Below are 13,117 nucleotides of genomic sequence, written 5' to 3' on the forward strand. Positions count from 1 at the left end.
AGTACAGAAGTAAAACACGAGTAGTGGAATGAAGTCAAATTGAATCAAGTGATGCTGAAGCAATCAGATTCAGAAATGTGACACTAGAAGTAGTAAACGAGTTTTGCCACTTGGGCATTACAATAATGGACAATGGCTGAAATACTGAAGATATAAAATTTAAAACAGTAATAGAAGTGTTTCTGAAGATGAAAAATTTGTTAATATCAGATATAAATTTAAGTGTTAAAAAGCTCTTTCTGAAGGTATCTGTCTGATGTGTAGCCTGGTATGGAACTGAAACAGCGGCAATAAGCTGTTTATACAAAAAGAGAGTATTAGCTTTTGCAATCTGGTGCTACAGAGGAATTCTGAAGGTTAAATGGGAACACTGTGGAACTAATGAGAAGGTGCTGAGCAGAATTGGTGAAGAAGAAATTTGTGGCACAATTTGACTAAAAAAGTATGGGATCAGTTTGTACGAAAAAGAGTGAGACACCAAAGAATCATCGTGTTTGGGGACTGCAAAGGAATACCAAGAGATTAATACAGTAAGCAGGTTTAATTGGATGTAGGTTGCAGTAGTTATTATGAGATGAAGAGGGTTGCACAGGATAGATTAGCAAGGAAGCTGAATGCAACATCTTCAGACTGAAAACCGTAATGCCAAGGTAACGTATCTTCAGTGGTAAATAATATGAGGAAAAAAAATCACAAATTTTGAATACAGCAGTTAATATTTGATTATTGTACTCTTTCGAATGATAGTTTCTGCAACGTCAATGAGAACTACGAGCTAATAAGTAATATACATAGGTAAACAGGTTAGCACACACAGAACATAATAAGCAAAACATGCAAAAGACTACAAGCAGATCATCAACAAACATACCTAAAAGTCACAAGATACCTTTTACAGACTTAACTCAGATATATCTCCAATTCTTTTATGTGACTGTTTGACTGCCTCTATTCCTCCTATTTCTTTAAAGATGCATGGGCTATCTACAATAATATTATGAAAAATGTCAGACTGTTTCTCACCAAAAGGAGGTAATGTTGAGTCACCAACAGACTATGAAAAGACTGCAAAACATTTAAGCTTTCAGATGAAACAGACCTCCTTCAGAAATAGAGAACCCCCCCCCACCCCACACACACACACACACACACACACACACACACACACACACACACACACACACACACACAGTGCGCGCGCCATTGTGGGTATAAAAACTGCTTCATCCTTACCTCTAACCATATCACAATTTATCACAAGCTAAGTCACAACAGCAGGCTTTATTTATGGAAAACACTTATATGGGAATGTATGAAGATGATACTATTAAAATATGTTTAGTTTTTAAAATCATCATTTGGCATCAATTTCTTACAACCATTAGGCAGTATGTTGTTGTATGGTTTATTCTTGTTTAAACAATGAACTGGAGTGGCTGCTCCTACCTGTTAATGTATACCTTGACTGGTTCCACACCCCTTACAGCCCTCCTTCATGTCGGGATGCTAACAATATAATCAACAGTGAGGACTTTAAGTCTACTGGGAAACATGTACAAGCAATGAAAATGGTATGAGGAATGGGGGAAGAAAGCTGGAAATCAAAGTTGCACTGCAGACTACTCTGGCATCAAATTTTGAGATATTTTTTACGTATAGATATACAGGGTGAGTCACATAAGACTTAACACCATTTTTATTCCATGTGCAGTTCCAGATATTGAAATGAGGCTTTCAGCAAATGATAGTACATTGAGGGGCACACACTTTTATTATGTGACAACGAGTCTTAACTCTTGTATTGATCGAGATATTGAAGAAGTATGGAAGATTCACACATACTTGTAATGGTCTCTGAAAGCACTTTAAAAGAAGAGTACAGTGATGTAATGCTTGTAATTATGAGGATGAAACTTTTTGCAACAGAATCCCAGAAATGTTCGAAAATTGAAAGGAAATTTGACTGAAATTGGCTCTTGTGTTGTAATTACAATCACGTCAAGTTACACTGTTGTATATGGAGCCATTTGACAGTATTTTTCTCCACTGCTTCAACTTTCCTTGCATGCAGTCATGTAAAACAATGAGCGGGGGTTAGACACACTACTTTTATATCACAAATGTCAAAGAAATGCTGCTGAAGTGATATAGTATTGTAGGGATGTCTTTCCTTATTGTCACTGTCCATTGCACCAGTAGGTTCTGTCAAATATTTTGATTTCGTTTTTCAAAACATGATGGAGTCATGAGGTTGTGTTCTGATAGCAATTCCCAATTATATTCACGAGATAAGGCAATTACATTGTTTTGCTTTGTAAACAGCTACTTGAATTTTGTGATATTTTGATGTTCCATGTAAAATTCACAGAAAACTCTCTTCTTTCAAGAAGTGCCTTCTTCTTATTTCTATTTGTACTTTTGCTGCAAGGATAAGAATATACTATAACATTTTTAAACATTTTTCTGACACTTGTAAATGCTTTTAAACTAGCAATACTCATTTACAGCAGAGTGTCTTTTTACTAATACATTACAAATTGTGACTTCACTTGTCTGTCTTTTGCCAGCCTCAGATAGTTTCTTCCGCATGCAAAATATGAAAATTCATAACCATGGCTAGTGAAAGGAAGGCAAGACTGGCAACTTCCACTTATACAAATAACTTCACTGGAACTGATTGAGAAATGCTGCCTTCTGAAATCCCATCTCTACATTATGTACTATACTATGATACAGGCTTCTTTTCAGAGAACAGAGTGGAGGGAATGTCAGAAATTAACCAGCTGCCACTCTTGCAAAGGATATTGATCCAAAAGTGCTAAAAAAGTAGGGACTACCGAAGAGTTGTTTTGTGTTGCCAATATTAAATTCCAGGGTTACAGTCCTCACGGACTGAAAACTGGGAAAAGACCAAAAACATATCACTTGGCAGAGGAAAGTTCGAAGTGACGGAGGCTTTCATGGCAACATTGGACAAACTCTTCGATGTCCTCAATTTCGAGTGTGAGATTAAGCTATGTTCAGAATATGAGGGTCCATGTCCAGATGGTGCTGGCTGTAACCAAGAGGTATACATCTGTTTCTGTTCTATGGATATGAAGATCCCTGTCCAAGAAGTAGTATTTATTGAAGGTCAAAGAGAGAAGGTTAGATCTGCTGGATAGCATGGAATTTATCATCAGATCTACCTGAGCACAAAAGACAAATTAAAAAGCAGCTATCTGAACACTCCCCCCCCCCCCCCCCAATGAACCATGGACATTGTCATTGGTGGAGAGGCTTGCATGCCTCAACGATACAGATAGCCGTATTGTAGGTGCAACCACAGCGGAGGGGTATCTGTTGAGAGGCCAGACAAACGTGTGGTTCCTGAAGAGGGGCAGCAGCCTTTTCAGTAGTTGCAGGGGCAACAGTCTGGATGATTGACTGATCTGGCCTTGTAACACTAACCAAAATGGCCTAGCTGTTCTGGTACTGCTAACGGCTGAAATCAAGGGGAAACTACAGCCGTAATTTTTCCCGAAGGCATGCAGCTTTACTGTATGATTAAATGATGATGGCGTCCTCTTGGGTAAAATATTCCGGAGGTAAAATAGTCCCCCATTCGGATCACCGGGCGGGGACTACTCAAGAGGACATCGTTACCAGGAGAAAGAAAACTGGTGTTCTACGGATCAGAGCGTGGAATGTCAGATCCCTTAATCGGGCAGGTAGGTTAGAAAATTTAAAAAGGGAAATGGATAGGTTAAAGTTTTAGTGGGAAGTTCGGTGGCAGGAGGAACAAGACTTTTGGTCAGGTGAATACAGGGATATAAATACAAAATCAAATACGGGTAATGCAGGAGTAAGTTTAATAATGAATAAAAAAATAGGAGTACGGGTAAGCTACTACAAACAGCATAGTGAACCCATTATTGTGGCCAAGATAGACACAAAGCCCAAGCCTACTACAGTAGTACAAGTTTATATGCCAACTAGCTCTGCAGATGATGAAGAAATTGATGAAATGTATGATGAGATAAAAGAAATTATTCAGGTAGTGAAGGGAGACGAAAATTTAATAGTCATGGGTGACTGGAATTCGAGAGTAGGAAAAGGGAGAGAAGGAAACGTAGTAGGTGAATATGGATTGGGGGAGAGAAATGAAAGAGGAAGCCGCCTGGTAGAATTTTGTGCAGAGCATAACTTAATCATAGCTAACACTTGGTTCAAGAATCATGAAAGAAGGTTGTATACATGGAAGAACCCTGGAGATACTAAAAGGTATCAGATAGATTATATAATGGTAAGACAGAGATTTAGGAACCAGGTTTTAAATTGTAAGACATTTCCAGGGGCAGATATGGACTCTGACCACAATCTATTGGTTATGAACTGCAGATTGAAACTGAAGAAACTACAAAAAGGTGGGAATTTAAGGAGATGGGACCTGGATAAACTGAAAGAACCAGAGGTTGTACAAAGTTTCACGGAGAGCATAAGGGAACAATTGACAGGAATGGGGGAAAGAAATTCAGTAGAAGAGGAATGGGTAGCTTTGAGGGATGAAATAGTGAAGGCAGCGGAGGATCAAATAGGTAAAAAGACGAGGGCTGGTAGGAACCCTTGGGTAACAGAAGAAATATTGAATTTAATTGATGAAAGGAGAAAATATAAAAACGCAGTAAATGAAGCAGGCAAAAAGGAATACAAACGTCTCAAAAATGATATCGACAGGAAGTGCAAAATGGCTAAGCAGGCATGGCTAGAGAACAAATGTAAGGATGTAGAGGCTTATCTCACTAGGGGTAAGATAGATACCGCCTACAGGAAAATTAAAGATACCTTTGGAGAAAGGAGAACCACTTGCATGAATATCAAGAGCTTTGATGGAAACCCAGTTCTAAGCAAAGAAGGGAAAGCAGAAAGGTGGAAGAAGTATATAGAGGGTCTATACCAGAGTGATGTACTTGAGGACAATATTATGGAAATTGATGAGGATGTAGATGAAGATGAAATAGGAGATATGATACTGCGCGAAGAGTTTGACAGAGCACTGAAAGACCTGAGTCGAAACAAGGCCCCCAGAGTAGACAACATTCCATTAGAACTACTGACAGTCTTGGGAGATCCAGTCATGACAAAACTCGACCATCTGGTGAGCAAGATGTATGAGACAGGCGAAATACCCTCAGACTTCAAGAAGAATATAATAATTCCAATCCCAAAGAAAGCAGGTGTTGACAGATGTGAAAATTACCGAACTATCAGTTTAATAAGTCACAGCTGCAAAATACTAACGCGAATGCTTTACAAACGAATGGAAAAACTGATAGAAGCCAACCCCGGGGAAGATCAATTTGGATTCCGTAGAAATGTTGGAACACGTGAGGCAATACTGACCCTACGACTTATCTTAGAAGAAAGATTAAGGAAAGACAAACTTACATTTCTAGCATTTGTAGACTTAGAGAAAGCTTTTGACAATGTTGATTGGAATACTCTCTTTCAAATTCTGAAGGTGGCAGGGGTAAAATACAGGGAGTGAAAGCTATTTACAATTTGTACAGAAAACAGATGGCAGTTTTAAGAGTCGAGGGGCATGAAAGGGAAGCAGTGGTTGGGAAGGGAGTGAGACAGGGTTGTAGCCTCTCCCCGATGTTATTCAATCTGTATATTGAGCAAGCAATAAAGGAAACAAAAGAAAAGTTCGGAGTAGGTATTAAAATCCATGGAGAAGAAATAAAAACTTTGAGGTTCGCCGATGACATTGTAATTCGGTCAGAGACAGCAAAGGACTTGGAAGAGCAGTTGAACGGAACGGACAATGTCTTGAAAAGAGGGTATAAGATGAACATCAACAAAAGCAAAACGAGGATAATGGAATGTAGCCGAATTAAGTCGGGTGATGCTGAGGGAATTAGATTAGGAAATGAGACACTTAAAGTAGTAAAGGAGTTGTGCTATTTGGGGAGTAAAATAACTGATGATGGTCGAAGTAGAGAGGATATAAATTGTAGACTGGCAATGGGAAGGAAAGCGTTTCTGAAGAAGAAAAATTTGTTAACATCGAGTATAGATTTAAATGTCAGGAAGTCGTTTCTGAAAGTATTTGTATGGAGTGTAGCCATGTATGGAAGTGAAACGTGGACGATAAATAGTTTAGACAAGAGGAGAATAGAAGCTTTCGAAATGTGGTGCTACAGAAGAATGCTGAAGATTAGATGGGTAGATCACATAACTAATGAGGAGGTATTGAATAGAATTGGAGAGAAGAGGAGCTTGTGGCACAACTTGACTAGAAGAAGGGATCGGTTGGTAGGACATGTTTTGAGACATCGAGGGATCACCAACTTAGTATTGGAGGGCAGCGTGGAGGGTAAAAATCGTAGAGGGAGACCAAGAGATGAATACACTAAGCAGATTCAGAAGGATGTAGGTTGCAGTAGGTACTGGGAGATGAAGGAGCTTGCACAGGATAGAGTAGCATGGAGAGCTGCATCAAACCAGTCTCAGGACTGAGGACCGCAACAACATCATCTGAACACAGAAGGCAAATTAAAAAGCAGAAGAGGCAAGAAGAAAAAATTCTGAATACAAGCAGATAATACAAGGAAGAGTTAATATTACAACCAAATTAAATTCTTTTCTCGGGAGAAGATGAGGAGACAACTGATGTTAAAGGTGAGGATTCTGAAGATCTTTTGCAGATACTAAGTGGCATTTCTGATGTACCTTCTCCTTCAAGTACAAGCTATTATATTACAATTTTGGAGTGCTACATTGCAAAGTATTGGTTATGGTGTCTGTCTAGGTGCTACAGCTGCAATCACAACAGCTTCATCTTTGGTTGCTGGACTAATTACTGAAGGAGACTTGTTATTGATCACAATACATTGAAAAAGGGCCGAGGAAAATGTCGTGAAATTGCTCGAGGAAGAATTTCATGCTCGATGCAGCACAGGCAAAACTGAATGCATCTTCTTTCATGTATGCCAAGATTCCACTAAAGTTCTGTTACAAAACGATAACTCATGTCATCAGTTTCCAAGTATAGTGAAAGATAAGCATTACACTATTTGCAGTGAACCAGGGAATTATAACACTGGCAGGAAAGAAGGAATTGTGTACTGGGTTGAGACAAAGCTGACTCGTAAACTCATCTGGTTGGTTTGGACTCTTCATACTAATGAGCTACCTTTGCACACATTTAATAAACAGTTGGATGGGAAAACGTAGTGTACCAAGTGGAGTGATTAGACTGGTGACATCCTTGACAGTGCAGCAGAACTTGAAAACAATGCTTCATTTGTCAGGATATCCTTTCTAGAGCCTTACATTCAGTGAGTGACATTGTTGTATTAGATCACTCTACAGATCTGACTCATAGTTACTAGATAACTCCTCAGACTCTAAAGACTGGTGCACTTCCAACTGATCTGGCATTATTAGAAATTTTTCTGATAAGCCACTCTCGGTGGTTAAAAACTGCGTAAACAATTTGTCACATATGGGTTTCAAAACATGGCCTTAAAGCCAGCAATTTGAAGATGTCACAACTGCTTGCGGAATACAGTGTTGGCATTTACGATTCATGGTGGTTTACAAACAAATCTAAATTCTCTTGGGTGGAAGGACCACGTCACATTCTTTATCAACTGAAGCTCCTAAAATCCCAGAAGAAAATGGTAGCAGATTTTTTTTTTGTTTCTTGTTGCCAACAACCCAATTTTCATCATGCTTCACCATTACTTAAATGGTGCTTTCGGCTCAAATTTGGCAGGTCGCTTGTTTACAACCTAAAACGAAGGAATCTAAGATATTTTGGATCAACACCCCCTCATTTTTGAGAAAATCACCCCCTAAGGGTTATGACAAGCAAACAACTCAAAATTGGCGGGATCAATAGATAATTTTAAGTAGAGCATTTTTATCATCAGGTATGGGGTCCGAAATGGGGGTAAGAAACTTTTACAACTGCTGCTTCTGTACCGACATGCAAAACGCTTTCCACCAGCAGCGCCGATAGCACAATGGCAAAGGTAACTGGCTCGGAATGGGAGAACCCGGGTTCAAATCTCGAAGAAATCTAGCGGATGTTATTCTTTCCATTTGTATTTTTCCATATCTCAATTGATAGGGATAGGAGGGTTAATAAGGTAAGTAAATCAATAAGGAATGATAATAATAAGATAGGCAAACTAATTTCCCAAACGCCGTGAGTTAGTAAAGTATTAAACTTTTAAGCCTTGTCGCATGAAAACAACTCCGAGAAAGAGTGCTGCGAATTCCTCATGAGGGATCACAGATAGCCAACTGCATGACGCTTGTTTACAGCGAGGCATGGGACAGAATGCATGCGCAGAGAGTTATGTTGTCCCGGTTGCCTCTTCATCATATCATAGTTGTGAATCTGGAAGAGTGAAGGTGTCCAGCACGAGCCTTAAAGAAGTAAATCGGAAAGAGCTGTTTTCCGTCATTAGGCTGCCGCGAACCTCGCAGATACATGCAGTGATTTTTCCATCGTTAATGCGCCGAATGAAATACGTTTTGTGAATGAATACAGTGTCCTTCCGTAAGTAACATATGACGAGTACTGTCTATAGTTTGTGGTAATTAGCTAGTCTGTTTATGCTGTAGTAACTATTTATTGTTTGTTGTGTCACATCTTTCGAGATTCGAACCCAGATTCTTCGAGTCCCAGCCAGTTACCTGGGCCGGTGCGCAATCAGTGCTGTCGCCAAATAGCGTTTATCATGTGGGTACAGAAGCGGCAGTTATAAAAAGTTTCTTTCCTCTATTTCCGGAAAATTTTGCGTTTGCGGACCCCATACCCGATGATGAAAAATGTTCTATTTACAATTATCTATCAATCCCTCCAATTTTCAGTCGATTGCTCTTCACAACCTTTAGGGACGATTTTCTCAAAAACACGGCAGTGTTGACCCAAAATAACTTAGATTCCTTCATTTTAGGTTGTACACAAGTGACCTGCCAAATTTGAGCCGAATCCGTTGGCTGTGTCTGAGGCCTTCCCCTTGTAAGAGACCCATCTGTTCAGCCTAGGAAAATACCTGCAAGATTTGATGATTGACTGAAGCTTTTTACATTTTTTACAAAGTGTTTTCAGTGTTTGATAACAAAGACAGAACACACAGAAAATTATTTGAGTTCATTAAACCACTTTTTGAGCAAATTTTTGGAGAATTTACATAAATTTACACCCTTTTGCTGGAAATTTCAATATAAATTATAATCAAGTGCAAATTTACCAAGCTAACTATTTATCAATACAGAAAAATCTTTAAAATTAGGATATTATGCATCAAAAGGCACATTTTTGGACCCCCTCATTCACAAAAATCACAGAATTTTATTTTTGCCATCTAGAATGACATGCCCTGTCACACCAGTCACTTGCACAGATTAGTAGCACTAGTGCGAACAGGTAACTTGAACATCAACAAGCCAGTGTCTTTATCACTTTTTTCAAATCTAAGAAAGTTAATACAGTAGTTTTTTTCTGTTAATAGGGCTGTTTACCATTATGAAGAATGAATAACCGACATTTGTTTGGGTTTTGACAAGTAAGCAGCATATAAAAATGCATGGAAAACTGCCTGATGTAACTATATTTATTATCACAGGAATCAGGAAACGTATACACATTTGACCCAGTTGTTCCAAGCTCCATCTGATGCCCCAGAAGATAACATATGCCATAGACCCATACACAAAAAAATCATAGGTGACCCTGTATCTATGTTGTATAGAAAACAATGTTTTATCTTAGTAGCATAGGACTGTCTTGTCACATATAACGACGGAGCCTGGCATGAGAACTCTGCCTGGAGGTATTTACACCACAATAGCCAACTCTGGCCACATTACTTTCGAATTTTAATACATTTCTCAGATTTGCAAAAGGTTTCAATGTCAGTATTAACAGGCACTACATCACTGTAACAGTCTTTCCAAAAGCTACTGAAAAGAGTTACGAAAAGTATACGGTTTCACTTTGGGAGGGGGGGGGGGAATACTTGTTTAAATGACTAAATTGATACCACAGTTCAGAGCATTGTTACTCAGGATACTATCAATAGTAGAAAAAGAAAACCTTGTTTCGATATCTGGAACTCTTTACGAAATAACAGAGGTGTTATATCTTAGACGATTCACCATGTATGTTCAAATGGCATGAAAATTTGAAGTATAAAACCACAAGCTGTATATAGGACATGCCATATAAAAAAAAATATACATACCAAAATTAAGGAATATCATTGTCCTCTGTAAAGCATACGTGTATCTGAAGACGAATGGTACAACAATGTATATAAAAAGCAACACTGCTAGAAATATCTTCAGCGTCGTCAAGACAATTCTGAAAAAAAAAAGAGAAAAACAAATATAACAGACAAAATTTAACTTTAAAAAAAAATATTCAGACAAAGAAAGTTCTGATGATACTACTATTACATTTTCTTTCTTTTGGTTTTTCTTTTTTTTTCCCCTGTTCTTATCTTCTGCCTACAATGTAATAACAAAATCCAGTAGCAGTGAAACAACTAAAGTATGCATTTATTATGCCACACTGTCCTCACTTGACTTTATGCTACATATCCAATATAACAGTATCTTTTAATGTAATTTTATCCATGCTGGATCTTGTGAACTCTGCAGCCTTTCACATAGTATTTGCCTCATATGAAAGTCAGTGTACAGTTTTAGTTACCGTGCTGCAAAGCTTGATTAATGAGTAGATCTTAATTGTACAGGCAACCGTAAACACAAAAGGAGTTGCATGAGTATTCTAACTTGTAAAAATGCTCTGCTAGTTTGTAGCTTTTCAGATGGCAGGGTAGACAATCAAACAAATACAATGGTGCTTACGTCATTACCAACTCTTAACGAATGCCCCAGGTACGTTTTTGGTGCAACAGTGGCCCGTAAACTGTTTATCACAGCAAACAAGATGACAGCATTTCACTTCAGGTCTGCTGTTGATTATTACAGGGTGTCCAGAGAAGGAGTCCCTGATTTCAAAATTAAATATTTCAAAATACTAAGATAAAAAGACAAGAGCAATGAATGGTATATTTACTGTGAATGCTATAAGAATTTTATATGTAAGTTTTGAAATAGTTCCAAAAGCTGTAACACATGGCACTGCACAGTGTGCAGCTCATACAGTATTAGTGGGCTTAAATGAATTCATCCTCTGCAAGCAGTCTTCGCAGCCACTTCAAATTTTTTCAAAACGTCCATGACTCATAGTATAGAGGTGCTACAAATGAGCAAGAAATTTGCCATCAAGTCCTGTAGTGTCTCACAAGGGGAAGGCCTCAGACACGGCCAACCGATTCGGGTCAAATTTGGCAGGTGTACAACCCAACACAAAGGACTAAGATATTTTGGGTCAACACCCCCACAATTTTGAGGAAATCACCCCAAAAGGTTATGACGAGCAACCAACTCAAAATTGAAGGGATCAATAGATAATTGTAAATAGAGCATTTTTCATCATCAGGTATGGGGTCCATAAACACACATTTTTCCAGAAATCGAGGAAAAACTTTTACAACTGCCGCTTCTGTACCCACATGGTATACGCTTTTCGCCGATAGCGCAGCGGCCAAGGTAACTGGCTGGGAATCGGAAAACCTGGGTTCGAATGTCGAAGAAACCTAGCTGATGTCATTCTTTTCATTTGTATTTTTCCATATCTCAATTGATAGGGATAGGAGGTTTAATATGGTAAGTAAATCAATAAGGAATGATAATAATAAGGTAGGCTAACTAATTTCCCAAATGCCATGAGTTAGTAAAGTATTAAACTTTTAAGCCTTGTCACATGAAAACAATTCTGAGTAAGAGTGCTGCAAATTCCTCATGAGGGATCACAGATAGCCAACCACGCAACACATGGGAAAGAATGCACACTGGGAGAGTTATGTTGTCCTGGTTGCCTCTTCGTCATATCATAGCTGTGAACCTGGAAGAGTGAAGGTGTCCAAGCACGAGCCTTATAGAAGTCAATCGGAAAGACTTTTTTTCCATCAATAGGCTGCTGCGAACCTCGCGGATACACGTAGTGATTTTTCCATCGCTTATGCGCCGAATGAAATACGTATTGTGAATTAATATAGTGTTCTTCCCTAAGTAACATATGATGAGTACTGTATGTAGTTTGTAGTAATTAGCTCGTCTGTTTACGCCGTAGTAACTAGTTATTGTTCGTTGTGTCATATCCTTCAGGTGCATAATCTGAATAATGGAGAATGTACACCCTACGACTAGCGCTGTAATATATAGTTGGGAGCCTGTCACAGATGATGGCAAGTGCGAAGTTACCGATGCTGTGTTTTGGTTTGTAAAAGTGTTACAAGATAGATTCAATTATCAATGCACTACCGGAAGCAGGCAGTTCTATTTCTCAGCATTCCAGACTGATAGGAGCAGCTATCGTTGAACAATTTTTGGAGCTGATGAACGAAATGACTTTTGCTGATACTGAAGTACTATACCATGAAGATGGAACAGGAAGTTCTTTTTTTTTTTTTTAGGGCGCAAAACTGCTATGGTCATTAGCGCCCGGTCCGTGACTTAGGAAACAGTAAAAAACGAAAATGGAAACCAGCAGCAATGGGAACGAAACTCAAAAAATTGGAGAAACTGAAAACAGAAGGAAAGCTTAAAAATCCACTACAGAAAGGGGTTGGTTGTCCCCAAAAAAAGCTTCAAATGACTGACGTCATCTCACTGGCACTAATAAACTCGAGAACGCGATCGGCCGAGTGCGTGTCATCTGCTAAAATGGACGATATATCAGGCGACAGCTGTAGACGGGCGCGTAACAGAGTAAAATAGGGGCACTCAATTAAAAGGTGTCTTACTGTCCACAGCTGAGAGCAGTGGGGACAGAGTGGGGGAGGATCGCCGCTTAAAAGATGTCAATGGCTAAAAAGACAGTGCCCTATCCGAAGTCTAGTTAAAATTACCTCCTCCCGACGACGCGTTCGGGAGGAAGAGGTACAAGCACAGGGAAGAGCTTTCACGTCCCGCAATTTATTACGGGGAAGTGTCGACCAATGTGCATACCATAAAAGAACAACACGACGACATAAAACGCTCCGTA

The 13,117-nt window shown here is 39.0% G+C and overlaps 1 protein-coding gene across 7 annotated transcripts in view; it reads right to left on the reverse strand.

Annotated features, from left to right (window-relative positions):
* Positions 1-13,117, reverse strand: part of LOC126236207 (lysophosphatidylserine lipase ABHD12) — a 103,087-nt gene that overhangs the window by 57,547 nt on the left and 32,423 nt on the right. For all 7 annotated transcript variants that reach the window (XM_049945324.1, XM_049945326.1, XM_049945322.1 and 4 more), the window contains one exon: positions 10,245-10,363. In XM_049945324.1, the coding sequence (XP_049801281.1) occupies positions 10,245-10,363 (119 nt within the window). The remainder of the gene's footprint in view (positions 1-10,244; positions 10,364-13,117) is intronic.

The sequence above is a fragment of the Schistocerca nitens genome, chromosome 2 (assembly GCF_023898315.1).
Source record: "Schistocerca nitens isolate TAMUIC-IGC-003100 chromosome 2, iqSchNite1.1, whole genome shotgun sequence".
NCBI lineage: Eukaryota > Metazoa > Arthropoda > Insecta > Orthoptera > Acrididae > Schistocerca > Schistocerca nitens.